General features: G+C 46.0%; 1 protein-coding gene across 1 annotated transcript; it reads left to right on the top strand.

Moving 5' to 3' along the window:
• Positions 1 to 99: 99 nt before the first annotated feature.
• On the top strand, positions 100 to 19,599 carry STARD7 (StAR related lipid transfer domain containing 7). Its single transcript, XM_086328213.1, has 8 exons — positions 100 to 851; positions 8,326 to 8,534; positions 9,527 to 9,576; positions 10,779 to 10,889; positions 10,972 to 11,054; positions 11,400 to 11,499; positions 16,687 to 16,771; positions 17,763 to 19,599. Exons 1-8 carry the CDS (start codon positions 526 to 528, stop codon positions 17,945 to 17,947), a joined length of 1,149 nt encoding a protein of 382 aa, XP_086184339.1. The 5' UTR covers positions 100 to 525; the 3' UTR covers positions 17,948 to 19,599.
• Positions 19,600 to 27,627: the final 8,028 nt, after the last annotated feature.

Here is a 27,627-nt window from a genome sequence, read left to right on the forward strand (position 1 = left end):
GACGAGCACCTGGCGCCACCAATCAGAACCCGGAGTCTCGACCGCGCCCAATCAGGGCCGGGAGGCGGAGACTTGGGGGGGTATAGGGTGCAAGTTGGCAGCGCATGTGGTGGACGCGGAACGCTCGGGATCTGTGCGCCAGCTTCGCCGCTTTTCGCGCGTTCTGTACCCCGGCCCCTGTCGCCGGCCTGAGGAGGCCGAGGAGGCAGGTGGCCGAAAGGGCGGTCGGCCCTCCGGCGTTGCGGCCGGAACCGCGGAGAGCCTGCTGCAGTGGTCGCAGGCCCACCGCCGCGGCCGGTGCCTTGACCGACTCTCTTAAAGGAGACTTCTCCTCAGCGGTTGCTGCAGAGGGAGATGAAGGACCTGTTAGACCGTGAGGCGACTTCGGGGTCGGCCAACTAGGAGGACTCGGCGAGAGGGCGCCCGCACCCTCCCGGCCTTGTTCCTTTGGCGCCGTGAGCGAGGTGTCGCTCTCCTCCGGGCGCGCGGCGTGTGCACGCGGCCCCGGCGGGGCGATCGGGCGGCATGTTTCCGCGCAGGCCGCCGACCGGCCTGGCTGCCTGGCTGGTGGGCGCGGCGGCGGCGGCCGGGCGCGCGGGCGCGCGGGGCGGGGGCCTGCTCGCCTTGCTGGCCAATCAGTGCCGCTTCGTGACGGGCCTGCGCGTGCGGCGCGCGCAGCAGATCGCGCAGCTCTACGGCCGCCTGTACTCGGAGAGCTCGCGCCGCGTCCTCCTCGGTCGCCTCTGGCGCCGGCTGCGCGGACGCCCGGGCCATGCATCTGCCTTGATGGCGGCGCTCGCCGGCGTGTTCGTGTGGGACGAGGAGAGGATCCGGGAGGAGGAGTTGCAGAGGTGGGCATGGTGGCGAGGTCGTGCTTCCTCTCTGGGGTGGGGGGAGGGTCGGGGCGGTGGGGCTGGGAGGTGGAAACCTTAAAACCTGGGGCCGGCCTTGGTGATCACTGTCTCCTGTTGACCGGGTGGTACTGGAAGTGACGATGCAAGTAGTTCGATCAGGTTGTAGCAAACCCACGTTTCTACGTTGCTTCTGCGGGTTAACTTGGTTTGTTGAATTAGAAATAACTGCAGGTGTAGACTAGTGGAGAGGGGGACTTTGGGGGAGCGTGCCACTATAGAAATAACGTTTGGGGGACTCCCCAGGTGGTCCAGTGATTAAGAAGAATGCGTTTCTAATGCAGGAGGCTTAGGTTCCATCCCTGGTCAGGGAACTAAAATCTCATATGCCGCAGGGTGCGGCCAATTTTTTTTTTTTTTTTGACTAATTAAAAAAAATAACGTGGGAAGTTGGTATTGAAGACATGTAAGCTATTGCTCATGTCATCTTACATTCTTTCAGGAAGATGCAAAGGCTGCTCAGGTGGCACAGTGGTAAAGGATCCGCCTACCAATGCAGGAGACGTGGGTTCGATCCCTGGTTGGGGAAGATCCCCTGGAGAAGGAAATGGCAACCCACTCCAGTATTCTTGCCTGGAAAATTCCGTGGATAGAGGGGCCTAGGGTCGCAGAGATTAGGACTGCTGAGCAAGCACGCACGCATAGAAGGTCCAAAAACCAAACAGGTTTTAAAATGGACCTGAGGATGTAGATATGCAATTTACAAAGTTACATTGTTCCAAATGGGATTTCGTGAGATATGCCAGAAGAGCTCTTTTGTCATTGTGACTCATGGCAGGATTATGAGACTGGAGATTTTGCCCTCCGGGGACAAACTAGTAGCCCACACATTTTAACCTGGAAGAATTAGGTCAGTTTTTCTTGCTACTTCCACTAGAACTCCGAGAGTTTCATTAGGCTCTGTAATCATGTTGTCATCATCAAAAACTTCTGTGAGAAGTATAGTACCATTAGTGGAATCCGCTCATCTGTGGTTCTAAACTGAGCCCTTACAGTTTTCATGCAATATGAGGAAACCTTGCTTTGGGTCTTGCTTTACAGTGTCGCTGTATTTTTTTTTTTTTTTTTTGACAAAAAAAATGTGTGTCTCTCCACATATTCTGCCCCCGAACTCTGAAACTGATTTCAAGAACCTCCGATAGTCCCCCTACCTCACATAAATTCCAATACAAGTCTGTTCTGGTCATTTCTTCTGTTATTTCACACTTTTGGTTGGGTGAAAGTGGAAATATTTCAGTGAAGTTAATACTGTGATCTCTCTGGAAGCGTAGGACCCAGATGCCAGGCAACATTGTGAGTTGTCGGTAAACGCAAAGTGTATCTTTAGAGCTGGTAATAATTTTCCTAGCAGTAAAAAGGACTGTTTTACAAATGCACTTTAAACTCATAACCATGAACAACCTTACTCAAAAACGTTAAGGTATCAAAGCATGAGAGGTGGTCTGCCTAGTTTCTGTTAGTGTTTTGGGGTATTTTGTTCTCAGGTGTAAGAAATATGGAAAGGTAACTTTTTAGTTGTAAAATTACCAGTCGACTGTTTGAATTTGCATTCTGTTTTTTGATGATGATGGAATACCCATGTTCCACAGTCATGAAGTTTGAGGGGAAAATTCCTAGTTGGATTTGGTTTGGGAAAGAGAAAGACCAGGAAAGGGCCTCTGGGTGCCCTGCTGGGAATAGGAGTTGAGTAGTGTTGAGCCCCGGGTGATAGATTTCATACTTTTTCGTCATGTATTTTTATTGATGATATGTTCTAGAACCTCTGTTCAGTAGGTCTCCCCTTTCCAGGAACTGGAGGGGGAAAATAGGATAAGAAATAGATGTGGTAAACATTTGAGTCCATAGTCAACTACCTGCCGTGGGAGAAAGAAATCAGACAGTTGAAGCACTTGATTCTAATCCAGCTCCTAAAGAGGTATTGTTCTGTATTAACCCACTTGGGGTTAATACAGAAGCTTAGACAAAGGCCAGTAAGAGCACTTAAGGTGCCCTTTTTGACCCTCTCCAGCCTTGTTGTTCCAGCAAAGGCCCTCATTTGACTCTCCATGTCCAGTTCACGCTTGAGTTCAGTCATATACTTAAAATTTGATCAAGTCCATTTTGAGGATTTTTAGAAATGTTACCTTGATGGGGGGGCAGGTGATATGCTGTCAGCTGTATGTAGGTTGTACGGTGATTTCAAAGGTCTTTGTTCTCCTAGCTGGTCCTGTTTGGATTTTATTATTAATTAATTAATTCTGGTCGCACTGTGTGCCGCTTGCTGGGTCTTAGTTTCCTGGCTGGGGATCCAATGGCAACGAAAGCAAGGGATCTTAACTACTGGACTACTAGGGAATTGCCAGTATTTTATTAAATAAGGTGTTCCGGGTACAGGTTAGCCTTTTTAGGTTTGGTGGGTTTTATGTATATTTTAAACTTTTATATTGGTGTGTAGCCAATTAACAATGTTGTGGTAGTTTCAGGTGAACAGCAAAGGGACTCAGACATACATGTACACGTATCCATTCTCCCCCCAGACTCCCTTCCCATCCAAGCTTAGGCTTGGTGCTTTATTTTGTTTGCTTTACAGGATGCACTGCTGAGGTTAGAAGATCTTAGATTCTGTTGGCACTGGTTGGATGATTTGGGGTAGCTTCCAGAATGAGCATAGTGCCTGTGCCTCGGGACATGTGCATTTCTTTCATTGTTCGTGGAAGAAGAGCGTGATTGTCCCGTGGCCCCTGAATCACAGCCTTTGGGTCTTCTGTGCCATTCCTGTACCAGCTTGTCCTGGTACACGCTCATTCTCATATGGCTGTTGCCACACAGTGATGGGCCGTAAGGCTCCCTTTTGGAATGTGAACATCTTAAATAGATGTGAACATCATTAATTGAGAATCAGCACGGACATTTGAGGAAAGAAGTAAATTGTACTCATTGATGGTCCAGGTATAGAAATCAGGTATTTTAATGCTTAGTCTAGCTTTCTTACCTGATTGACTTTAATTAAATGACCAGACAAAATAACTTTTAACCACTGTTTTTGGTGCTGACTGGCATTCTGTGAGTGCAGGGCAAATCTTATGGAAAAATACTAATAGTAATTTTTTTAATTATTATTATTTTGGAACATTAAAAAAAATTACAGGAACAAAAAGGAAGTTAAGAAATATGAAAGACTAGCGGAAAGTGTTCCATTAATTTCCCTCCTCTTTTTAAAAAAACTTACAATTCATTGCTCGAAATTTGAATAAATATGTACCAATAAAGTTGCATGAAGAAAATTGGCCATTTTCCTATTTCAGCCTTTAAACTTTTCACTGTGCTATTAATTAGATAAATGATCAACAAAAAGTCCTTTTGACTTAAAGGGACTTTTTCCCCCCCCCTGTCACTTAACGATGTTTTTACTCTCATACATTCTTAGATAATCAGAACTATGTAAAAACTGAGGGTTTTTTTTTTTTTTTTTTTTGAGATTGTCTTCATTATTTGATGGTTAACCAGTTGGCTCAGAATTGCAGGGAGCTGTTGATGTCTCATTTTTGGGTATGTCCTATGACAGTTGTTCTTCAAAGTCTTTAACTTTGACAATAATTGGGAATTTGAGGAGGGGATCATTGAAACAAAGCAGTGTTACTTTGTTAAATTACTCATTACAGGAATGGCTTCATTTGACTCTTTGGGGCCTTATATTAAGCTCTGCACTTAGGGTAGGATTCCCCTAGATGAGCCTAATATGATAATACTTTCTGTTTTCATGATTTTATGCCTTCAATTTCCATAGCTTTCCATACAGCCTTTCTTAAATGTTGAGATGACTTTAGTTTTGAAGAAAGGAAAGCATTGACTGTCTTTCTTTGATCCTCTTACTAATCTGGTTGTGCTGCTATTTTGGGTTTAATCTCTTTTGTCCTTCTTTCTCCCTTGTTACTTGTCTCTCAGATAACAAGGTGTAGGCAGCCATCCCCTCCAGATAAGATTTGACACAGCAGAATAATGGGATACATAGTGAGAAGTTTTTTTTTTCTTCACACAAATAATAGTGACTGAGCTGATGATGTCTGTCATGTCAGCATTTAGAAATTGAGACCCTTCTGGATTCTTAAACCTGGGACAGTGCTCATTGGCATTTTCATGATGCAGTCTCCTTCTAGCATTCATACTGTGCTGTACAAAGAGTGAGTGTCACGCCTTCACAGGGCATTGCTATCCCCCGAAGGCACTCAGTCTCACCCAGTGACCTTTAATCTTAAGAGGCTGATTAAGCAGTGGGTCAGAAACTCTGTACCACTTTGAGTCTTAGAAGGCCATTAAAAATATTGCCTATAGTCATATAGTTTAATTTTCTTAAAACCATATTACTATATAATTTTGTGAGCCTCTGATGTATTTTTCTCAAGACGTTCCTGCCCCTCTTCATTATGTGATAAGGACATTGAAGAGTCCGGCTTAATTTTTTTTGAAGGGTGCTTTACTAGTCCTCAGCAGGCCATGACTGGTCTGCATGATGCCTGCATTGTTGTTCTCACAGCCACAGCTAGCTGTGTCTTTACTTTTGCTTTCTCCTCTGCAAGACCTATTGCCTACTCTAAATTTCCTTCCCTATTTCTCTATGGTTTTTGCAATGGTAGCAGTCAATCCCGTTTTGCAATGTTTAATTCACACTGAAACTTTTAAAAGGTTAAACATTTTTCATCAGAACATCAATATAAATTGACTGGCTAGGGTTATCAGTTGCAAACAGAGAAACTGATACTGGTTAACTTTCTTCAAAAAGGGTGTAATCAGAAAGGTGTTAGGACACACAGAGCATTGAAGGCCAGGGAGACCCCAGGTTGGCTGGGAGGACAGCCACGGCCGCTACAGGAATGCTCTGCTTCGGACAGTGTTGCTGGTTTAGTTTCCCCAGATCTGTTGCATTTTTCCCTCCGGATAGGTGAGGAAATCTGAAAGGTCCTGTGCCTCGGACCTATTTCCTCTACCAGAAGTCTCTGATTAACGTCATTTGATCACTGCTAGGGCGCAAGAGGGGGACTGGGCTGTATCTCACCTATTTGGGGGTTCTCCTCAATAGGAAAAGATTTCAGGTGGTCAAAACACGAATGTCCTCGTACATAAATACTTTCATTGAAGTTCAAAGTTTAAAAATAATAGAATTGGAATAGACCTTCAAGAAATAATGTGCTCAAAAAAAAAAAAAAAGAAATAATGTGCTCATGTTACAGGTGGAACTAGGGAGCCTTTGAGGTAAAATGACTTGTAATCACAGCTCATGTTGGCAGAGCTGGGACTAGAACCCAGATCTCTGCACTATCGTTTGGATGGCTCTAAACTTTTAATCGGGGGTTACTGGTATGATTTTGAATTTTCAACTTCTAAACTAGTATTAATGTAATCTTTTAGTAAGAATTTGAATTATTGAGGCCTACCCCCATATTTATTTTACTCAGTTTATTCTGTGAACACTTACTGAGCATGTAATGTTTACCAGGTACTTGCTAAGAGCCATTTTAGTAAGGAGGATAGGCATAAAGGTAGATTAATTATAATATAGTGCAGTATGTTTCTGTAGAGGAATAAAAGTAAATGTGTCTGGTTAACCCTTTCTTGGAGTTAACCTTGAACTTTATGGGTTTTTTTTAATTTATATTTTTATTTATTGACTGCACTGTGTCTCGGTTACAGCACATGGGATCTTTAGTTGTGCCATATGAACTCTTATATGTGGGACCTCGTTCCCTGACCAGGGATTGAACCGTGTCCCTTGGCATTGGGAGCACAGAGACTTAGCCGCTGCACCACCAGGCAAATCCCTTTGTGCAGTTTCTGAAGGTTAAAGAGGAATAAGAAAGGGCATTTCAAACAGAACATATCAGTAGGTGGTATCTTCAGTCTTGAACTGTAAAAGTGACAGAGTCAACTAGCAGTCTTGCTTTGCTAACTGCTCTTTAAAGATTAAAGGGAAAATCGTGTTTTGTTTTTTTTAAATGGTGCTGGGACAACTGGAGATGCATTTGTAAAATAGTGAATTTACACCCCACACCTCACATTGTACACAAAAATTAAAATGGGTCAGAGACCTAAGTGTAAACTAAAACTTGTAGAAGAAAATATAGGCATAAGTTCTTACGATACTGGGTTAGGCAGTGGTTTCTTAGCTAGAACACCAAAAACATGAGCAGTCAAAGAAAAAATAGATTAATTTGACTTCATCAAAATTGAAAACTTCTGTACAGCAAAAGTTACTATCAATAAAGTGGGAAGACGGCCCACAGTTTCAGAGAAAATATTTGTAAATATTTAACAGGAGACTTTAGTTCAGAATATATGAAGAACTTTTAAAACTTGACAGTAAAGACAACCCAATTTAAAACAAAGATTTCAATACATCTTTTCTCCAGAGAAGATACACAAATAGCTCATAAGCACATAAAAATATGCTCAACGTCATTAGTCATTATACCCGCTAGGATTGCTGGAATCAAAAAAGTTAGTTTCCCAGGCCCAGTAAGTCCACGCTAGGAATTTACCAAGGAAACTGAAAGCTTTCATCTGTACACAAGTTGTATGCAGATATATGTAGCAATATTATGCATGATAGCCAAAAAGTAGGAAACCCCTGCATGTCCATTACCTGATGAATGGGTAAACAAAGCGTGATACACCCATATGATGTATCCGTACAGTGGAGTATCATTCAGCCGTAAAAGCAATACACCAGGGCGTGAGTGAATTGTATATACTACTAAGTGAAAAGAGCCAGACCCAAGAGGCCATATTTTGTAAGATTTCATTTATATGAATTGTCCAGTGAGGCAAACTCATGGAGACAGAAGTAGGTTAGTAGTTGTCAGGGGCTATAGAAAGTAACTGCTGTGGGTAAAGATTTCTTTGGGGGTTGGTGACAATGTTCTGGAATTGGTGGTGATGGTTGTACAACCTTGGGACTATACTAAAAAGCACTGATTTGTATATAGTAAAAGTATAAATTTTTATAGCAAGTGAATTATCTCTCTTTAAAATAAAGGAGGAAAAATACGTGAGTACTCTTAAAATATGATAGGAAGACAACCGAATTAAAAAATGGGCAAACGATATCAAATGACATTTCATAGGCATAAAATATGAGGGCTAATTATATGGCTAGTATTAAGCACTTTACATGTAAATTTAATTTTTATAATCAACCTTTGAAGTAGGTACTATTATCATCCCCAATTTACAGGTTAAGAAATAGGGATTGTTAAGTAATTTAATATTCTCATTGATGAATGTTAGACTGGGATTCAGACTCAGGAACTCATATTTTTATTCCCTACACTTTATACCGTTTTAAACCCACTCCGCTCTGTGTAAGTCTTTGTGTGGCCAGTTCATTTTTCAGGGCTGACTCCATCCACCCCACCATGCCTGTTGTTTTTCTCCTCTCCAGATCCATTGATGAGATGAAACGGTTGGAGGAAATGTCAGGTATGTTTCGGAGCTCTGGAGTTGAGCGCCACCCCCCAGAACCAAAATCCCAGACAGAAGGGGTTGAAGATTCAGGAGGCACCGAGCAGCCATGGGAGATGGTGATGGATAAGAAACACTTCAAGCTGTGGCGGCGTCCCATTTCAGGCACCCCCCTTTACCAGTACCGAGGTGAGTCCCACCTGGCTGCTGGGGGTGTGTTTCGCCCCGGCAGGTACATGGCACTCTGTTCTCTTATACTCTCCATTCTGGTTTTGTTCCGGGAACACTGCCCTGCTGTGCTGTTGTTTTTCCTCTCCCTGATAATAAGGGATCATGGCATCCGGTCCCATCACTTCATGGCAAATAGATGGGGAAACAGTGGACACAGTGGCTGACTTTATTTTTCTGGGCTCCAAAATCACTGCAGATGGTGACTGCAGCCATGAATTTAAAAGACGCTTGCTCCTTGAAAGGAAAGTTATGACCAACCTAGACAGCATGTTAAAAAGCAGAGACATTACTTTGCCAACAAAGGTCTGTCTAGTCAAGGCTATGGTTTTTCCAGTAGTCATGTATGGATGTGAGGGTTGGACTATAAAGAAGGCTGAGCCCCAAAGAATTGATGCTTTTGAACTGTGGTGTTGGAGAAGACTCTTGAGAGTCCCTTGGACTGCAAGGAGATCCAACCAGTCCATCCTAAAGGAGATCAGTCCTGGGTGTTCATTGGAGGGACTGACGTTGAAGCTGAGACTCCAATAATTTGGCCACCTGATGCGAAGAGCTGACTCACTGGAAAAGACCCTGATGCTGGGAAAGATTGAGGGCAGGAGGACAAGGGGACGACAGAGGATGAGATGGTTGGATGGCATCACCGACTCGATGGGCATGGGTTCGGGTGGACTCTGGGAGTTGGTGATGGACAGGGAGGCCTGGCGTGCTGCGGTTCATGGGGTTGCAAAGAGTCAGACACAGCTGAGCAACTGAACTGATGACAAGAGTCTCGTTGTCTTTGTTACTCTGCTATAGGTTGTCTCTGTCATACTTTGCTGCCCCAGTGTGACTTCTGTTTCTGAATCTGCCTTTAAGATCTGTACGTCAGTACTCTGCAGTTCAAATGCAGTTAAGTGATAGGAATAGAGTGGGAGATGAGTGTGGCAAACATCGCTTATCCTTTGTTCTAGTGTTTGGAACCTACACGGACGTGACACCGCGGCAGTTCTTCAATGTTCAGGTGAGTACGTTTCTCCTCCCAGATCAGGAGCTGCTAAGCCTAGAAGTCCTCTTGCCATCATCCACATGAGTGATTTCTCTGACTTACAAGATGTTGGCTTCAGTCCATCCATCTCTCTGCCCCTCATTTCACGTCAGCTAGCCTCTGGGTGAGCCTTTGACTTACAGTTTGCCTTCTGGGGATGAGGCCAGTTCTGCTCTTTTTAAGACTTTTGGGAAGAGCAAATAGAGGAAGGATTTGAGTGCTTTAATATATTTTATAAGACTTCATAGTTTTTTCCCCCTAAACAATTTGAGGGTAAGTTACATGCCCTTTGTTCCAAAACCCTTCAGTGTGTATTTCCTAAAAAACTGGACATATTCTCCTAACTAGCCATGGTACCAGTATCAAAGTCAGCAAATGTAACTGATGCAACTCTGATAGAATCTTTGCATTCCAGTTTTGCCTGTTTGTTGGCTTCGCGATGTCCTTCCTCTGCAGTATACAGATGCAGTCAGGACTTCGCTATCTGGAACTTGTCCACAGTAAAGGTGTTATAAAGATAAGAGTATGTGTTCAGAGACTGCTCCTCCTTGCGGGGAAATACAGAAAAGGGGAGCTGGGATCACCTAGAGTTCTACAGAAATTGTTTTTTCCTTCCTGGAATTCTCATGGTTTACTGGACTTTGAGTAACTAGTTTGGTGATTATAACACCCACTGCTAACACACAAGTGCACGCTTTCCTCTAAGCACTGAATTCTGTCAGTCTATTGAATTTTTGTTGATTTGAATGTGTATGATATGTGTCTTTCTTTGAGATTAGAAATTTTTAAAATAAAGCAACTTGTGTGAGGTGTCTGCCCGTACTTTTGGACGTTTTGTCTGTTTAAAACCTTTTGGAATTATTTCACCCTTACAAATTTCTATCACTGTCTACTGTATTTTCTCTAGACATGTCTATGACAATATTTTTTCTTACACTTGTGGGTTTTTTTTTTTTTTAAGATTCACTTTCAAAGTAATGGGATTGGCCTACAGGAAGGGATTTTATTAAAGGACTCATCTGTAGTAACACAGCTGTGTCTTTGACACTTGGGCACTGTCCTTAGGTCAGATCACTGTTTCAGAAGGCTCTTGGGTAAGAGGCCCACTCCTCTGGAGAAGTCTTCTGTAGCTTTGTTCTGGATTTCTTGGGTCTTCATGGTCTTTGCTCTTTCTATAGCTGGATACAGAATATAGGAAAAAGTGGGACGCCCTGGTGATCAAGCTGGAAGTGATCGAGAGGGATGTGGTCAGTGGCTCTGAGGTTCTTCACTGGGTGACCCATTTTCCCGTGAGTATTGTACCTCTGGTTTTGCTTTGATCACGTCCACATGAGACAGAGCCCTGATCCTCCCACCCTTGCTCTTCTTTAGTACCCGATGTACTCACGGGATTATGTGTACGTTCGGCGGTACAGCGTGGATGAGGAAAACAACGTGATGGTGTTGGTGTCACGGTACGCATGCTGAGCAGCTTGGCCTTCATTCACACGTGTCTGGTGGGAGTCTGCTTGTCTTGTGAGTGAAGCCAGGGCGCCGTGCGTCCCAGCGAGAATGTGACTATTTCAGAGGGTTGAAGGGATGCAAACCTTTCATCAGAATAATCCTTCAGTTCCTTAATGGTGATAATTAAAGAGACACCGAGTTAACTCACTCTGTTTTTAGAAGTTAGTGTATATTCATTCATGACTTTTCTGATGTAGTCATTTAAAAGTTAAGAGGCTGCCTTTACTCCGTAACTCCAGCTCCGGTGGTCCTGTGTGTAGACAGTCCTCAGTTTCTTTTGCTTCTTTCCTTGCCAGTGCTGTGGAGCACCCGAGTGTGCCAGAGTCTCCGGAATTCGTCAGGGTCCGATCATATGAGTCCCAAATGGTTATCCGTCCACACAAGTCATTTGATGAGGTGAGTTGTATGTCATCCGAGATGTGATGGGTTAGTGGTTTATGAATTTTCTCAAGGTATGCCTTTTGTCTGAACTAGGGAGGGCATTCTGGTTCTCCAGTTTGGCTTGCATCGAATCCACTGGAGCCTGCTTAAATAGTGCTGGGCTGTGGCCTGAGAATTTGCATGTCTTAAGCTCCCAGGGGAGGCTGGTGCTACTGGCCTGCGACCCACACTTCAGGACCCCACCTAAAGTGGTGTACCTGGAAGACCCTTGAGACAAAGCAGTGATGACCCCTTGGCTCCTGTTACCTGAGGGGCAGTGATGGGAAGACGGCGGCCCTGACTCATACAGGCTTGTTGGCAGCGTTCTTAGGAGCCAGAGCGAGCTACTGTTCCTTCCCATCAGAATTTCCTCACAGTGGGCAGAACACGTAACACATTTAAGGACTCCTGTTTCCTTATCAATGCTGTCTGCTTCCTTGAACATTTTATGACCTTTCTTTGCAAAGAATATTTTCTTCAACTTAGTGTGGTGTTTTAGTTTTGATATTTTAGCCAAACCTCTGTTGAGCGTACATACTGATTGCGGTGGTTGCTGTTTTTAGCCCTGTTCACTTTGAAATCACTGTTTCTCCCCGTCACCTGTGTTTTAGAGCTGTATGACTGTTCTCTTAGCCGAGCTTTTGTTTTTGCAAGTTGTTTTATTTACACTACCTACATAATGGGACTCTTCTAAGCATGACAGAAACCGGGGTTTGCCTCAGTGGTGGTTTTGGGGGAGCTGTATGTTGACGTTTGTACCGTTTTAGCGCGATGGTTTTTTTTTTTGCACGTGGGATCTTCACCACCAGGGATCGAACCCCTGCAGTGGAAGCTCAGAGTCTTAACCAGTGGACCACTGGTGAAGTCCCAGAGAGTGTTCTTCAGACCATGAGTTGCTACCCGCTAGTGGAAGACAGGCTTAATTAGTGCTCGAAAAGGAATAAATAGAAACTGAATGTAAGCATATTTTATGAAACTTTTGTTTGATTACATATGTACAAGTATATGTGAGAGAGAGGCTGAGAAAGAAAGAACTTGGTTGGCAATGTAGAAAGTATTGTTTCCAGTGTGTTGTAAGTTAGTACAGTTAAACATGTTTCAAAGTCCTCTCATTAGAAGCAAGAATGTTGCGATCGCCTGGGCAGGCTGGGCCTGTGGGAGTTGGAATTATGCCTCCTGCTTTGCTTTGATGTTGCTTCTGAAGTCTGAACCTTGTCCGCGTATTTCCTCTTTGGGGGGAAAAGTGGCTCGAGTCCCAGCGTTACTGCCTTTGGAGACCCTGACCGTGAGATAGCTAAGGCAGAGTTGGGCCACCAGCAGAGCGTGTTGTACCAGGAAGTAGCTTCTTTCAGCTGAGGTGGGGGACAGTATGAATTGTAAGTATTGCAGCACGTTGTGGCAAGCTCTTAGGAGAAAGGTAAGACTGCAGTTGGTTCTTGTAAAAAAGCAGCCTCTAGGTAGAGGAAAACAGGAAGGACCTGGAGGTAGAAGACATGATTCCGTGATTCAGCCGCAGACGAAGGAGGGAACGTGGGTGTTGAGAGACTCACTGCTTAGAAAGGAAGGCGGAGTCTGGGGAGGAGTGGTGATTACCTTGACCGTGTACAGAAGATGCCTGAAAGCCAGGCAGCTGAGTTTGGATTTGCCAGATGGAAGGTAGATCCTGAGCCAGGGTGTGGTATTCTGTTCTATTGTGGCTGTGCTGCCAGATTATAGGACCTCAGTTCCCTGACCGGGGTTGAACCCAGGCCACGACAGTGAAAGCCTGGAATGCTCGCTGCCAGGCCATCGTGGAACTCCCCAGTTTCCCTTTTTATTATGGAAAATTTGAGATGTAGACGAAAGATGGAGAAGTAGAGAAAGTAACAGGCGTGGACTCTGTCCTCCCTTGACTCCAGCAGTGACCACCCTCTTGGCCAGGCTTGTTTTATCTGCACTCTTTCTGGTCACTTTCCCACAACCCTGATTTTTTTGAAGCAGATTCTGGTTTTGCTATAGAAGAACCGAAGAATTCCTCTATACATATTTTAGTGTTTATCTCAAAAAGAAGAGAGATTTTTTGAAAACATAATATCGTATTCCCTAATGTCTAATATCTGTAGTGTTTAAGCTTTGCTGATCATCCATGAATTTTTTTGTATTTATTTGATTCCTGATTTCAGGTGAGATCCAGATATTGAAATGTGTTCACACTGTAGCTTTGCATCTATATCTTGAGTTCTCCCTCCTTTTTTCCCCCTTGGAATTGTATTTATTGAAGAAGCAGTTTCTTTGTTCTAGATTTTGCTGGTTATGTTATCACAGTGTCATCTAACGTGTTTTTCTGTCCCCTGTGTTTCCTATATGTGGGTACTTAGAGGCTTGAACAGATTTAGGTTATTTGCTTGGAGCAAGACTGCTTTATTAAGAGGTATATAATGTCTGATACTGCCTTTTTATACGGTTCATGGGGTGCTCACGGCAAGTGCACTGGCGTGTCCTGCCGTTCCCTCCTCCAGTGGATCACATTTTGTCGGAACTCTCCACTATGAACAAATGGTCTTGCGTGGCCCTGCGTGGCATGGTTCATAGCTTCAAGGAGTTATCAAGCCCCTTCGCCACGACAAGGCTCTGATCCCTTTCTTTGTGAATTTGGAGGTGATTGATGAATATTACTCAGCTCAACTATTTTATTAGGAGTTACAAAATACTATTTGTATGAACTCTTCATTCTTTCTTCTCTTATTTCCATTTATTAGATGACATACTTGAAAGTTGCTTAGTCATGTCCAACTCTTTGCAACCACGTGGCCTATGCAGTCCATGGAATTCTCCAGGCCAAAAGACTGGAATGGGTAGCCGTTCCCTTCTCCAGGGGATCTTCCCAACCCAGAGATCGAATGCAGGTTTCCTGCATTGCAGGCAGATTCTTGACCAGCTGAGCCACCGGGGAAGCCAGTACTTGAAAGTTTATACATGGACTGTTTTATTTCCTATAGTTCACAGAGGAAAGGGAAATAAGAAAGATGCTGATTTGTTTCCTTCATTTACTAGTTTTTAAAATGTTGAATTAGTTCTTTCAACAAACAATCCTCCAAAGGTTAAAGTTTTTATTTTTTAAAGAAATGATGGGACTTACCTGGTGGTAAGTCTCATTGGAAGACTCATACTTCCAGTACAGGAGGCCTGGATTCAGTCCCGCATGCTGTGTGGTACGGCCAAAAGAAAAAAGACATGCTATTAGAAACTCAAAAATTTAAGCATATTTGGTTTGTTTTGCAGTCACTTTTATCTAGGATCCTCTTATTGACCAGAGTCCTTTTGACTTAACCTCAGAAACTCTCCTGTCTTCTGGTGCTACGTTTCAGGTTCACCTTCTATAGTTTTAGGTGTGAATCTGAAAATGAGCATTTCTTCTAGGAGCCTTAATACCACCCTTTGGCATCTAGAAGTTCTCATATTTCTGGGCCTGTTCACTCTTAAGAGTAATTTAGCTTACATCCCTGTTCTTTCTACCCATTTAATTTCTTCTTCCTGACGGCAATTGTTTTCAGTTTTGAGTTTTTTCAGTATAGGCAGTAGTCTATGAGAACCCAGGACTTCGACTTCTCAGTCCAAGTGTTTAATGGGAAGGGTCATTTCAAGTTTTCTATACGTGTTAGCTCAGGCAGCCTCCTGGCGAGCCTTTGTGGTGTCACTGTTCCCGCTGTGCAGGCTTCACCTCTCCTTTACTTCGTGGTATTCAGGCTTTATCTCTGTTACAGCACCTGTCTGTCCTGCTAATTGGAAGCTCCTGAGGGCAAGGACTGGCATGTTCTTATTTCCCGTATAGTGCCTAGCACAGTCCCCAGACACATAGCAGATGTTCAGAGAACTGTTAAGTAGATGAATAAAGGACTCAACATTTCACCCAGGGAGTGAAGAAGGTGGGCTTTGGTGGAAAGGCGTGAGAGTCACAGTGCTGCTGTCTACAGCTGTGGCCAGTCTGCTTTGAAAAGTGCAGACTTGGGGCCTCTGTGGCAGTCCATTGGTTAAGATTTTGCCTTCCAGTGTAGGGGGTTTGGGTTTAATCCCTGATTGTAGAGCTAAGATCCTGTAGCCAAAAACCCAGAACATAAAATAGAAACAATAACAAATTCAATAAGAAGTTTTTAAAAGTGGTTCTCTCTTACCCTTTGGGTGAAGCATATTTGCTTCAGACCTCTCCGAGGATCGGGATCCCTGTAAATCTCTTTAATCTTTGTCTTCAGTGTACCAGTGAGAGGGCTGAGTCAGCGAGAGTGGGTGCCTGGGCCTGTGGTCAGGATTCTGGGTTCATCTTGGCTCTGGTTGAATATGTGGGTGAGCTCGAGCAAAGCCCTTCACCTTTTTGTGCTCAGTTTCTTCATCTGTAAAATGGGGATTAGCAGCGTCTACATTATAGGATTGTTGTGAGGAGCTGAAGCAGTTCCTGACACATAGTTCTAAGTGCCCTGTAAATGTTTGATGCTAGTGTTAATAGTGATAGTAGTAAGAGTTAATATCATTTCAATAACGATTAAAATATTTAAACATGGTGGGGTATGTGTTGAGGTCCACTCCCACATTCTAAGATTGACTAGAAAGACGCATAGGACCCAGCTGACAATCTACTCACAGCTAAGATTTATCACAGTGATGGGAGGATGCACAGCTGGATCAAAAGGGGGAGATGCAGGCGGGGTCTGGAGGAATCCCTGCAGGCTCCCCACACTCCCTGTCCCGTGAGGGCTCTTGGAACACATCCTGTCCCAGCCACAGAAAAGCAGCAACACGTGTGATGATTCTGCCTGGAGAAGCCCAGTGTCTGTACTGGGGGCTGGTCACACAGGCACCCTCTGCCTAGCACGTCCTACAACCCCAGACCCCAGGGGGAGAGCGGGGGCTCAGCAGGAAGCACATTGTTTGCACAGAGGAGGCGCAGGGAGCCCTGGAGGACTTAACTATTGACAGAGGTCAGGCAGGCACCAAGTTCCTGGACACCACTGGGCCAGCCTCACTAGGTAGTAACCTCTCAGGTCTTCAGCGTTAACTCTTTTCTGCTCAGGGTAAAAAAAAATGCCGCTCTCCACCCCAGAGTCCGATCTTGGTTATTCTGTGGCACTGGGTACGGAGGCTGTGAGGGGTAATTTGGGTACCTTCATCTTTGCTGTTTTTCTTTTCCAGAATGGCTTTGACTACTTGCTGACATATAGTGACAACCCCCAGACCGTGTTTCCTCGCTACTGCGTTAGTTGGATGGTTTCCAGTGGTGAGTGGGTGCTTGTGCACGGGGCCGGGTACTTGGGCTGAACGTTTTATTTTTCTCTAGCTTCTCAGTGGCTTCAGGGAGGTTAACACTTGTTTCATGGGAGGCCTTCCGAGTTCATTATTGAATACTGTCTGGAAGGTAGTGAAACCTCCGGCTGCAGTTGGGAGGGATGAGCATTCTGGTCCCAAAACGAAGCCTATGCCCAGAGGTGAATCGAAGAATGTTTGCTTAATACACACTGTGTACATTAATGCATTTACAGATTTTCTTCTTAGATCGTGTCGAAAGCCTTAAAACATGTGGTTATAGGACAGTCCACTGGAGAAAGGGGCCACCACCCTTCTTAAGAAAGGCAGCAGCACATCACTGCTGTGATTGACTGCATTTTTCCTGGCCAGTCTCTTCCCTTAGAAACAGCTTCATTAGATTTTCTCTCTTGTTCTCTGTAAGCGGTGTCTTACCCTTCAGGGGGTATGGAGAGGAGGTTAGGTGTTTCTACTGTTAGACATTTTTCAGCAAAATTGGCTGTGCCACTGATAAGTGATATTTGAATCACATAAAAGAGAGCCTTTGGGGACTTAGGTGGTTTGATCAATGCCCCTTTTCAAAGGATCCCGGAGGTCCTGGGTGGTTTTCACTCCCTATAAGTCTGTTGTCTGTCCGTGAGGCTGTGATCTCTATAAGGAGGCATTGACTTCCTGCCTGGAAAGAAACAGGCCCTGCTAATTTTGAGCCTGGTGGCTCAGCGGTAGAGAATCCACCTGCCGATGCAGGAGACTCAGGTTTGATCCCTGGGTCTGGAAGATTCCCTAGAGAAGGAAATGGGGAAACGGTAACTCACTCCAATGTTCTTGCATGGAAATCCCATGGACAGACTTACAGTCCATGAGGTCGCAAAGAGTCGGACACGACTGAGTCGTAAAACAGTGAAAACATGTTGAGCCTGCTGGCTGATGTGCCCGCCCACCCAGACTGCCCTCTCTCCCGACAGGCATGCCAGATTTCCTGGAGAAGCTGCACACGGCCACTCTGAAAGCCAAGAACATGGAGATCAAAGTGAAGGACTATATCTCATCTAAGCCTTTGGAAGTGGGGAGTGAGGCCAAAGCCGCCACCCCATCTTCTGAGCGCAAGAGCGAGGGCAGCTGTGGGCCTGCCCGCATCGAGTACGCTTGACAGGCCCTGGGGGAAGCGGGGCCAGGCGGGTTCCAGCCCTGTCTCGGCGTCGCCACGCCCTCTGCTGCGGAACACCACTGCAGGCTGATTCGGTACTGCTCTCAGAGCCCTGCTGCTCAGTGTTGGAATAGGAGGAGGAGGCATTCGAAGACCCTGGGCACATTCTCGGGCCAAGCGTTTTGAAACTGGTGTTTCCTGGAGCTCCTCTGGAGCCAGCCTCGCCTCAGGCCAGAGGGGACAGCATCCTTTGCTTTCTCTGCCCACATTCCGTTTTCAGCTTCGGTTCTGCAGCACTTTGGGTGGGTTTCCTTCGGTTCTGAAGGTCCAGCTGGACCATGTGGACGGTTGAGTCTCCAATGAGGAGTCATGGCCGGGGGCACTCTTGGTCACAGTCCTGGTGTTGAGGGGGTGTGAACTGTTGCTTGGCAGCGTAAGTGCCTTGTCCTCACCTTCCCGTCTCTAGGGACATAGTTTGTATCAAGAAATGTCAGTCTCCGCCTCCCGTTTCCTTTCCCCAGCAAAGCCGTTTCCCTGAGTCAGCCAGTTCTTCGGTATTCATGTGCTGTGTCCATCTGGGCCACTGCGTCCCTGTAGCCCGTTTACCAAGAACCGGGAAACTAACGCCGTCAGACAGTAACTCTGTCATCAGTGTTTGGATAGCATCAGTGGAGATGCTCAAAACATTATCCAGTTTAGTTTTGTGTGTGGTGTTTTTTTTAACTTTTGTGTTAAAAATGGGGGGTGGAATTAGGGAATGGAATAGGATTTTTGTTCCATAGTCTGGACTGTATAGACAGCACCGTTTTGATTCAGGCATTATTATCACACTTTGGGTTTGATTTGATGCCCGCAAATTGGCCATCTTGGAAGGCTGAAGGCAGAGGGGTAGGGGTCGGGCACCTCCCTGGAAGCTCTCAGAGCTGCAGACAAGCTTTGTGAGCAGGCAGGTGCAGTCGGTCCCAAATGCTCATATAAGGGGGAGGTGACTCATGTGACCCTGTGAAAAACTTCGTCGTCTTCTGAGCTAAAATTAAGGCAAACCACACTGTTTGGATAAAGTCACAATCAGATGGGATCAGCCTGGCCTGGCTAATGGGGCTTATGGTCATGCTGCACTCTGACTGGGAGCATCGGGACAGGCTTCAGGGCTTCAGATCCTCCTCCTCCCCCTTATTTCTTAGAATATGAATGACGAGATTTTCCCCACCCCCACTTGCTACCCTTTTGTGTTGCTGAAAGAGGAGCAAAAGCTGAGATTAAGCCCCTTAACCTTTTTACGGCCTAAGTTTTGTGCCAAAGAAATGCCTGCCCCACTCTTTGACGTCTTGCAGTCTCTGCGTCGTTGGCAGACCAGAGGGGTGCCTCAGACAGTCCCGCTTCTCTTCATCGGTTGTGTCTCCCTCCTCTTCCCCAGGGATGAGTCCCTGGGTTGCATTGGAGCTGAGCGCCTGTGACTGTTGGGACGGGTGGTGTGGGCGAGTGCCGTGAGTACACTCGAGCAGAGGAGCTGTGCGTTGCTCGTGTGCTTTTTGGCAGTTTGACTCTGCACTTGGTGTTGGTCTGTATAGTTACTTACGTCATTGTAATGATTTCACTCCTGACCGTGACGTTTTTACCAAATGCGTGAATAAATACATAAGGATTGGTATGAAGGAATGTGTCTTTGGACGTACGTTGTCAAGGAAGTCTTGCATACTGGGATTATTACTTCTTCCTGATCAAAAAGCATATTCCCGCCAGCAGAGTTGGCATGAAAGCAGCGAGGTTTGGTCTTCCCTGGCGGTGACTGAAACACCACCCACCACCTTGCCTATAGACTATAAGGCCTTTCCAGGGAACCAGATTGGCGATTGAAAACAAACCACCATTTCCACTTCCTTGTCTGGATGCACTGGTAACCCACACCCTTTGCTTTAAAAGGATGGACTTGGTGGGAGCAGCATTAGAAGAGCGGCAGGGCCTCTGGCCTGGGTCTGGAGCTGGAGAGTGGGGTGAGCCCCAAAACCCAGGGTGTGGCGGGAAATGAGGTCACACAGGCAGTTCTGCTGGGGTGCAGGTTGGTGCCGGGTGAAAGATCCATTGAAGACTCCGAGCTCACGATGAGTTCTGAGTGTATGTGTGATGTTGCCTGTGGGAGACACGAGGTGAACACAAATGCACACCCAAGACTATGGCGGCTCCTCCACATTGCTGTGAAGTCCTCTCAGCTGACAGACCTCCTGTTAGAGGTCGTGGACTGTGGGTACACATGGGTCTGCGTAACCCCTCACTGGGGAGCTGGGTGCTGGCCTTCGCCCTGCTTGGCACCTTGGCCACTGTCCAGGCTACGCGTGAACACTTGCATGGAGAAGCGGTTGGGTTCCTAACAGAGCAGCGTTTGTGCTGCCAGACAGCTCCAGCTTTCAGGAAGTTCTTTACATTGATGCCAGGTGGGCCTCATCCTGTCTACTGAAGGGTCAAAGCCCTGAGCTTGACTCAACACTGGAAAACTCTCCCGTGGAAGAACCCTTCATTTTCTTGAAGGTGGTGCTCGTGTGAGAGCTTTTCCCAGGCTTTATGTCACCAGCAACTTTTAAAAATCCTCCAACTTTTTGAGTACTTCTCTGGCGGTCCAGTGGTCAAGACTCTGCCTTCCAATGCAGGGCGTGTGGATTTGATGCCTGGTGGGGAGCTAAGATCCCCCATGCCTTGTAACCAAAAAACGTGAAACAGAGGCAGAAGCAGTTTTGTAACAATTCAATAGAGACTTTGAAAATGGTCCACATCAAAAAAATGTTTTAAGAAATTCAACTTTTTATTTTGAACAATTCTATACATATAGAAAAGTTGAAAGAGTACTAATAAAACCTGGTATACCCTTCCCCTGCCTTTGCTGGCTGTTAACCTGTTGTCGTGTGTGCTTTATCTTCGCTGTATACACTGCTATGACTGGACTGTGTCCTCAAATGTGTATGCATGCTGGGGCCCTAACCCTCAACGTGATGGAGATAGGTCTTTGGGAAGTGATTAGATGAGGTCTTGAGGGTGGGCCCCCATGATGGGATTAGTGCCCTTTATACTAATTGCTGCGGAAGTTGATCTCCCTCTCCACCACAGGAGGAACATGAAAAGCCAGAGCACTCTAACCAGGGACAGAATAGACCAGCATCTGAACCTCGGTTGTTGAGCCTCCAGAATTGTGAGAAATCTGTTGTTTAAGTCACTCTTGTCTGTGGCATTTCATTACAGTGCCCCGATTAGACTAATATACTTTTTCATGACCATCTGAAAGTAAATTGCAAACATATTTCATTAAATACTTGACCATGGTTTTTTTTTGGCCTTGCTGTGCAGCATGCCGTGTCTTAGTTCATGACCAGGGATCGAACCTGTGCCCATGCAGTGGAAGCATGGAGTCCTAGCCACTGGACTGCCCGGGAAGTGCCTGAGCACGCTTTATTTATTTTTTTTTAAATAATAAAGATACTCTGTGTAAACTACACTGCAAATAGCATACAGATAAGCTGTCGCACATAATATCTAATAGCTCATATTAAAACTTCCTTGGTTGCTCCCTAAATGACTAGCAACCCATCCCCCAAATTAATATCCTGTTAAGTATATGTTGCATTTGTGTCCGTTGTCAAGAGCAGCCAAGTAGCTAAGTTGGCAGCCTGCCCTTTGTAATGTAGCTTCATGGGTGCTTAAGATAATTTAGTGCCTGCCTGTCCCGTGCTCAGTTATGTCCAACTTTTTGTGACCCTGTGGACTATAGACCCCCCAGGCTCCTCTGTCCTGGAAAATTTTCCAGGCAAGAATACTGGAGAGGGTTGCCATTTCCTCCTCCAGGGGATCTTCCCGACCCAGGGACCGAACCCGTGTCTCTTGTGTCTTCCGCACTGACAGGCGGATTCTTTACCACTGCACCACCTGGGAAATCCTTAGTGAAATGTAGTTTTCAAACTGGGAACTCCCATAGCTGGCCCCCACCCCAGGCTACTTACCCCAGCACCGCAGGTGCTGACAGCGGTACACTGTCCCGCAACCTAAAGGATACAACAGGCGGCAGCCCCCTTGATCTGCATACTGCTAACATAAGCTAAAGTGCCGTTAATTTGTCGCCTGTCTCGTCACACTGTTGGCTTCTGTTGTGCTTGATGGCACAGTCACTGAGCATCTGCTGTGCCCAGCACTCTGCTCCATGCTTTCGTGCAAGGTCTCTTATAATCCTACCTACGACAGCTCTGCGAGAATGTAGCTCTCCCTGTTTTATAAGCAGGAAATGGCATCAGAGGTTAAGTAATTTTCCTACTCAGAGTCACACAGGAAGTGACAGTCGAGCCAGGGTGCGGACCTAATTTTGACCCTACAAAGACTCCTCGGGCAAATGGCTTCAAGCTGGGCCAGTTTCTCATAGGTGGCGTGTTGGAATCCTTCCCAGGGCTGTTGACTTACCTTGGAACCTGGATTGTGGGCTTTCTTTTCATCCCCCGTGTTCAGTTTTATGTGGTTTTAGTCTCGCCCTGCTGCCTAGCTCCATTATCCAGTTACCAGGACTTGGTGCTCTTTCTACGAGTATTAGAAGCAATAAATATAATTTCTCTTCTGAAAATTTCAGGACATACACCACTAGCGTGACACATGGATTAATATGAAGAGCTGGGGCAGTTTCCTTGGGCTCCTTGTGAGGTAGCATTTTCTAAAAATGTTTACTCACAAAGAAACTAGTCTCTGAACACAGCATAGTAGGACAGGAGTTTGGAAATTCTTTTTAAAATGAAAACATCCTTCAGAAAACGTGAGAACTCTGATTTCTAACAAATAACCTTGAGAAGTATCTTAAACTATAGGGACTTCCTGGTGGTCCAGTGGTTGAGAATCCACCGGCCAGTGCGGGGGACACAGGTTTGATTCCTGGTTGGGGAAGATCTCACATGCCTTGGAGCAACTGAGTCTGTGGGCCGCAGCTACTGAAGCCCCACACTGAGAGCCTGTGGTTCACGACGAGTGAAGCCACTGCAATGAGAAGCCTGTGTGCAGCGGTGAAGACCCAGTGTAGCCTTAAATCAATCAAAAAATTAAACTCTGGATGGAAGTGATTTTGATGTAAAATGTGCTTATTTCTATAAACCTCAGTAGTACTTGAAAGAGTGTCATTTCAAAGGAACTCCTAGGCTATACACACTCACAGTTGCTTTAATGACCTCGTTCTAGTTGATTCTGGTCCACAGATGAACTTAAAAACTTTTTCAGACAGATAAGTTACAAATGATCTAACTTTATCATCTATTTTTAAAGAGCCTGAAAGTGAAAAGTGTTAGTCACTCAGTTGTGTCCAACTCTTTGTGACGCCATGGACTGTGGCCCCCCAGGCTCCTCTCTCCACCGAATTCTCCAGGCAGGAATATTGGAGTGGGTTGGTATTCCCTTCTTCAGGGGATCTTCCCCACCCAGGGATTGAACCTGGATCTCCTGCATTGCAGACAGATTCTTTATCATCTGAGCCACCAGGGAAGCCCAATTTTTAAAGAGCCTGCTGCTGCTGCTGCTAAGTCGTTTCAGTCGTGTCCGGCTCTGTGCAACCCCATAGACGGCAGCCTACCAGGCTCCCCCATCCCTGGGATTCTCCAGGCAAGAACACTGGGGTGGGTTGCCATTTCCTTCTCCTAACCACACCTAAAAAGATAGCATGGTTGTTTGAAAGCAGTAGTGTTTGGGTGTTTTTATGGTTAACACATTTTATCATATCTTAAAACTCTGCTGAGCACATGAATTAGGATTATGTTCAGCTTTGAGGGACAAGACTGACGTTGATATTCTTTTCTGAATGTCTCTGGTCCAGACACGGTGGCTCCCCATGAGTCCCGTGGGTCCTCCCAGACCCAGGCTCCTGCCTCACAGGGGGTTGAAATCAGTTACATCAGAATCTGGAGGGTGAGACGTGAGTATTGCGTTACGCTTCAGGATGTATTATAGTTTGTCAGTGCTCATCCTAAAAGGTGAAGTCCAGAATGGCGCTAGTCTCTTCCCTAGCAGAGGAGCGTCACTAGAGCAGAGGGCTGCCTCTGCTCACTCACTCACTGCCCGTAGGCCCATTCCTCCTCCCGCCGTCGTGTCTGTGCTCTGCCAGCAGGAGGCAGCAGGGGGAAAAGAGACTATTTTTTCCCTGAGGACACTTTGCAGGGTGGCGCACCATTTCTACTTACAGGCTGGGGACCAGAACTTAGGCCAAAGACCATGCCCCACTGCTGACAAGTGCCTAGTAAAAATTCAGAGGGCATTTTGGTGAGGAAGAAGGAGAGAGCGGAAGTGGGGGCATTTGGCAGGCTTTGCCAATTTATAGCTCAAATAGAGCTACAGTCACTTCCAAGACTCAGGACTTCGTTAAAAAGGCAGTAATGGTAGGAGGTATTCTAGTTTGCTAAGGCTACCATGGAAATCCCCCGGCAGTCCAGCGGTTAGGACTCTGTGCTTCCACTGCAAGGGACCCCGGTTTGATCCCTGGTTGGGGAACTAAGATCCTTTTGCCACACAAAAGAATTGGAGCCATCCTTGTTTATTCTCACAAGATCCCAGGGCACTGAGGTCCTGCATGCCTTGCAGCATGGCCAAAAAAACAAACCAAAGCAAAGCAAATAAGCAAAGTATCAGGGCTTCCCTGGTGGTCCAGTGGTTAAGAATCTGCCTTACAATGCAAGGGACAAGGGTTCGATCCCTGGTCTGGGAAGATCCCACATGCCGCGGGGCAGTTAAGCCCATGTGCCACAACTGGTGAAGCCCGAGGGCCTAGAGACTGTGTTCCGCAGCAAGAGAAGCCACCACAATGAGAAGCCTGAGCACCCAGCTAGAAAGTAGTCCTCACTCACGGCAACTAGAGAAGGCTCGTGTATAGCAATGAAGACCCACCGTAGCCAAAGAATAAATAAATAAATCTAAAAAAGAAAATCCTAAACACCCCCCGCCCCCCGCAGAAAAAAAAGTATCACGAACTGGTGGTTTAAACAACAAAAATGCATGGTCTCCCAGTTCAAGAGGCTAGAAGTCTGGGAGCAAGGTGTCAGGAGGGTGGGCCTCTCCCAGGTACTGGTGGTCAGTGGCCCTCTCTGGCCTCCCTTGGCTTGAAGATGTAACCCCCCCACCCCCCGCCACGCTTGGCCTTCATGCTCATGTGGCCTCTTCCCCTGTGTGTGTGTCTAGGTCCAGATTTTCCCTTTTTGTAAGGACACCGGTCGTATTGGTGACAGGCCCATTCTATTTCAGTATAATCTCATCTTAACCTAAGAAAGGACATCTCAATGGCACTATTTCCACATGAGATCACCTTCCCTGGTGCTGGGGGTTAGGACTTCAACATCGGAACCTTGGGGAGCCGCGATTCAACCCAAAACAAGGGAAGATTGCAGAGAACTCAACTTCAGAATGACTTTTCAAAAGCAGTGGCCCTCCCGGGACTTCGCTGGTGGTCCAGGGCCTTCCAATGCAGGGGGTGTGGGTTCGATCCCTGGTCGGGAAACTAAGGTCCTACATGCCTCAGGGCCACAAAACCGAAACCTAAAGCAGAAGCAATATTGTAAAAAATTCAACAAGTCTTTTAAAATGGTCCACATCAAGAAAAGAAAATCTTAAACAAATACAACCCATGCAAAAGCAATGGCCCCTTAGGGCCTCCAGAGCGACTGCCCTGCCTGGCCCGGGTCACCTGCCCTGCACTTCACTGTGGTGGCAGCAGGGGGCAGGGCTGCACCGCCTGCTGGAGCTCGCTCTCAGGCCACCTGTGGCTGCTGGAAGCCCATCAAAACGGCCGAAGGTTCACTGTGGTCTCCTTGGGCATCCCCACCCCCGCCCCAGAGCCTTCACTGGCATCAAGACCTATGAATCAAGGAGAGAGGAAGTGGGTCAGACAAGCGTGGCCCGTGTGGGTGTGCAGAGCAGGTTGGTGAGAAGAGGAGGCAGAGGGGAAGGAGGGCTTCTCAGGGCCCCAGCTCTGGGGCAAGGAGAGTGCCTGGGAGAGATGGGGGAGGTGGGGGGCCGAGGGCAGATAAAGGGGGCCGAGCTCGGCTTTGCTGCCCGCTCCGTCCAGCCTTTCTGCTTCGAGGGGCCAATCCTGTTCCCAGTCTAGGAGGAGGGTTGGCTCGCCCAGACCCAGCCTGGTGGGCAGGCTGATGAAGGGCCCAACTGCTGGATGTCCCATCTTCCAGCCATCATTCCTGCATTTCCTGTTGTAATTCTTGTTCGATTGCTGTATTTCTGCACCTAGAAAGAAGGAGATAATTCACAAGGAATTACTGAAGGCCCACTATGTGCTGTGACTTTCAAAAGAACTGTGAAGCAGCTGGGCAGACGCCACTGGTTGCTGTTCAGTTGCTAAGTCGTGTCCAACTCTTTCCACCCCAGTGAACTGCAGTGCGCCAGCCTTCCCTGTTCTTCACTGTCTTCCTGAGTTTGCTCAAACTCATGTCCGTTGAGTCAATGATGCCATCCAACCATCTCATCCTCTGTCACCTCCTTCTCCCCTTGCCCTCATTTTTTCCCAGCATCAGGGTCTTTGCCGGTGAGTCGGCTCAGGTGGCATCAGGCAGCCAAAGTATTGGAGCTTCAGCTTCAGCATCAGTCTTTCTAATGAATATTCAGTACTGATTTCTTTTAGGATTGACTAGTTTGAGCTCCTTGAAGTCCAAGGAACTCTCAAGAGTCTTCTCCAGCACCACACAGTTTGAAAGCATCAGTTCTTTGGTGCTCAGCCTTCTTTGTGGTCCAACTCTCATATCTGTACATGACCACTGCCCTGGAGTAGACAGAATTAAACAGCTCAGCACCGAGGACCAGGGGTCTGCCCTTCTGTGTGGCCTGTTCTTTTTAAAAACTTATATTGGAGTACAGTTGATTTACAATGTTGTATTAGTTTCCACTTTACAGCACACTGATTCAGTCATATATATATACATATATACATACATATATCCACTCTTTTTTAGGTTTTCCTATAGATGTCATTGCAGAGCATTGAATAGAGTTCCCTGTGCTATACAGAAGGTTCTTATCAGTTATCTATTTTATGTATAGCAGTGTGCATATGGCAATTCCAACCTCCCAGTTATCCCCTCCCCCCACAGAATATTCTTGACACTCTTTGGATTTTGCCTTCATACTCTTTTATTTTCCGAAGTAATAACTATGTGACTAAAAAGGTCATGAATTTATTTTATACATGAAAGTATGAAGAAAAATGATCTAGAATCCTTACAAGTCAAGGATTCAGTGTCTCTTCCCTACTTACTTGTATCTGTACATAATTTTTTGTAGTTTTATCTAAAGCTTTCATGCATATAGTTTAAAAAGTCGAATAATTCTTCTCTTTTGTGCTTTTAAACTTCTTACTGTATAAGTTTCAGGTGTACAGTATTGTAGCTCAGCGTCTGTATATACTCCAGAATGACCTCTCACCATCCAGTTGACCCCTTATCCACTTCACCACCTCCCGGGCCCTCTCCTCTGATAAACAGTGAGCTGTTCTCTGTATCAGTTTGTTGTTGCCTTTTTTTAGTTTCCATGTATGAGTGAAATCATACAGTATTTGTCTTTCTCCATCTGACATCTCACCTAGCATAATACCTTCAGAGTCCATTCATGTTATTGCAAATGGCAGGATTTCATTCTTCTTTATGGATGAATGATATCAATAATGGCTGAATAATCATAAT

This window comes from Bos grunniens, chromosome 11 (genome assembly GCF_055505025.1).
Source record: "Bos grunniens cultivar Pamir isolate PY7600 chromosome 11, Bosgru_T2T1.0, whole genome shotgun sequence".
NCBI classification, from domain to species: Eukaryota; Metazoa; Chordata; class Mammalia; order Artiodactyla; family Bovidae; genus Bos; species Bos grunniens.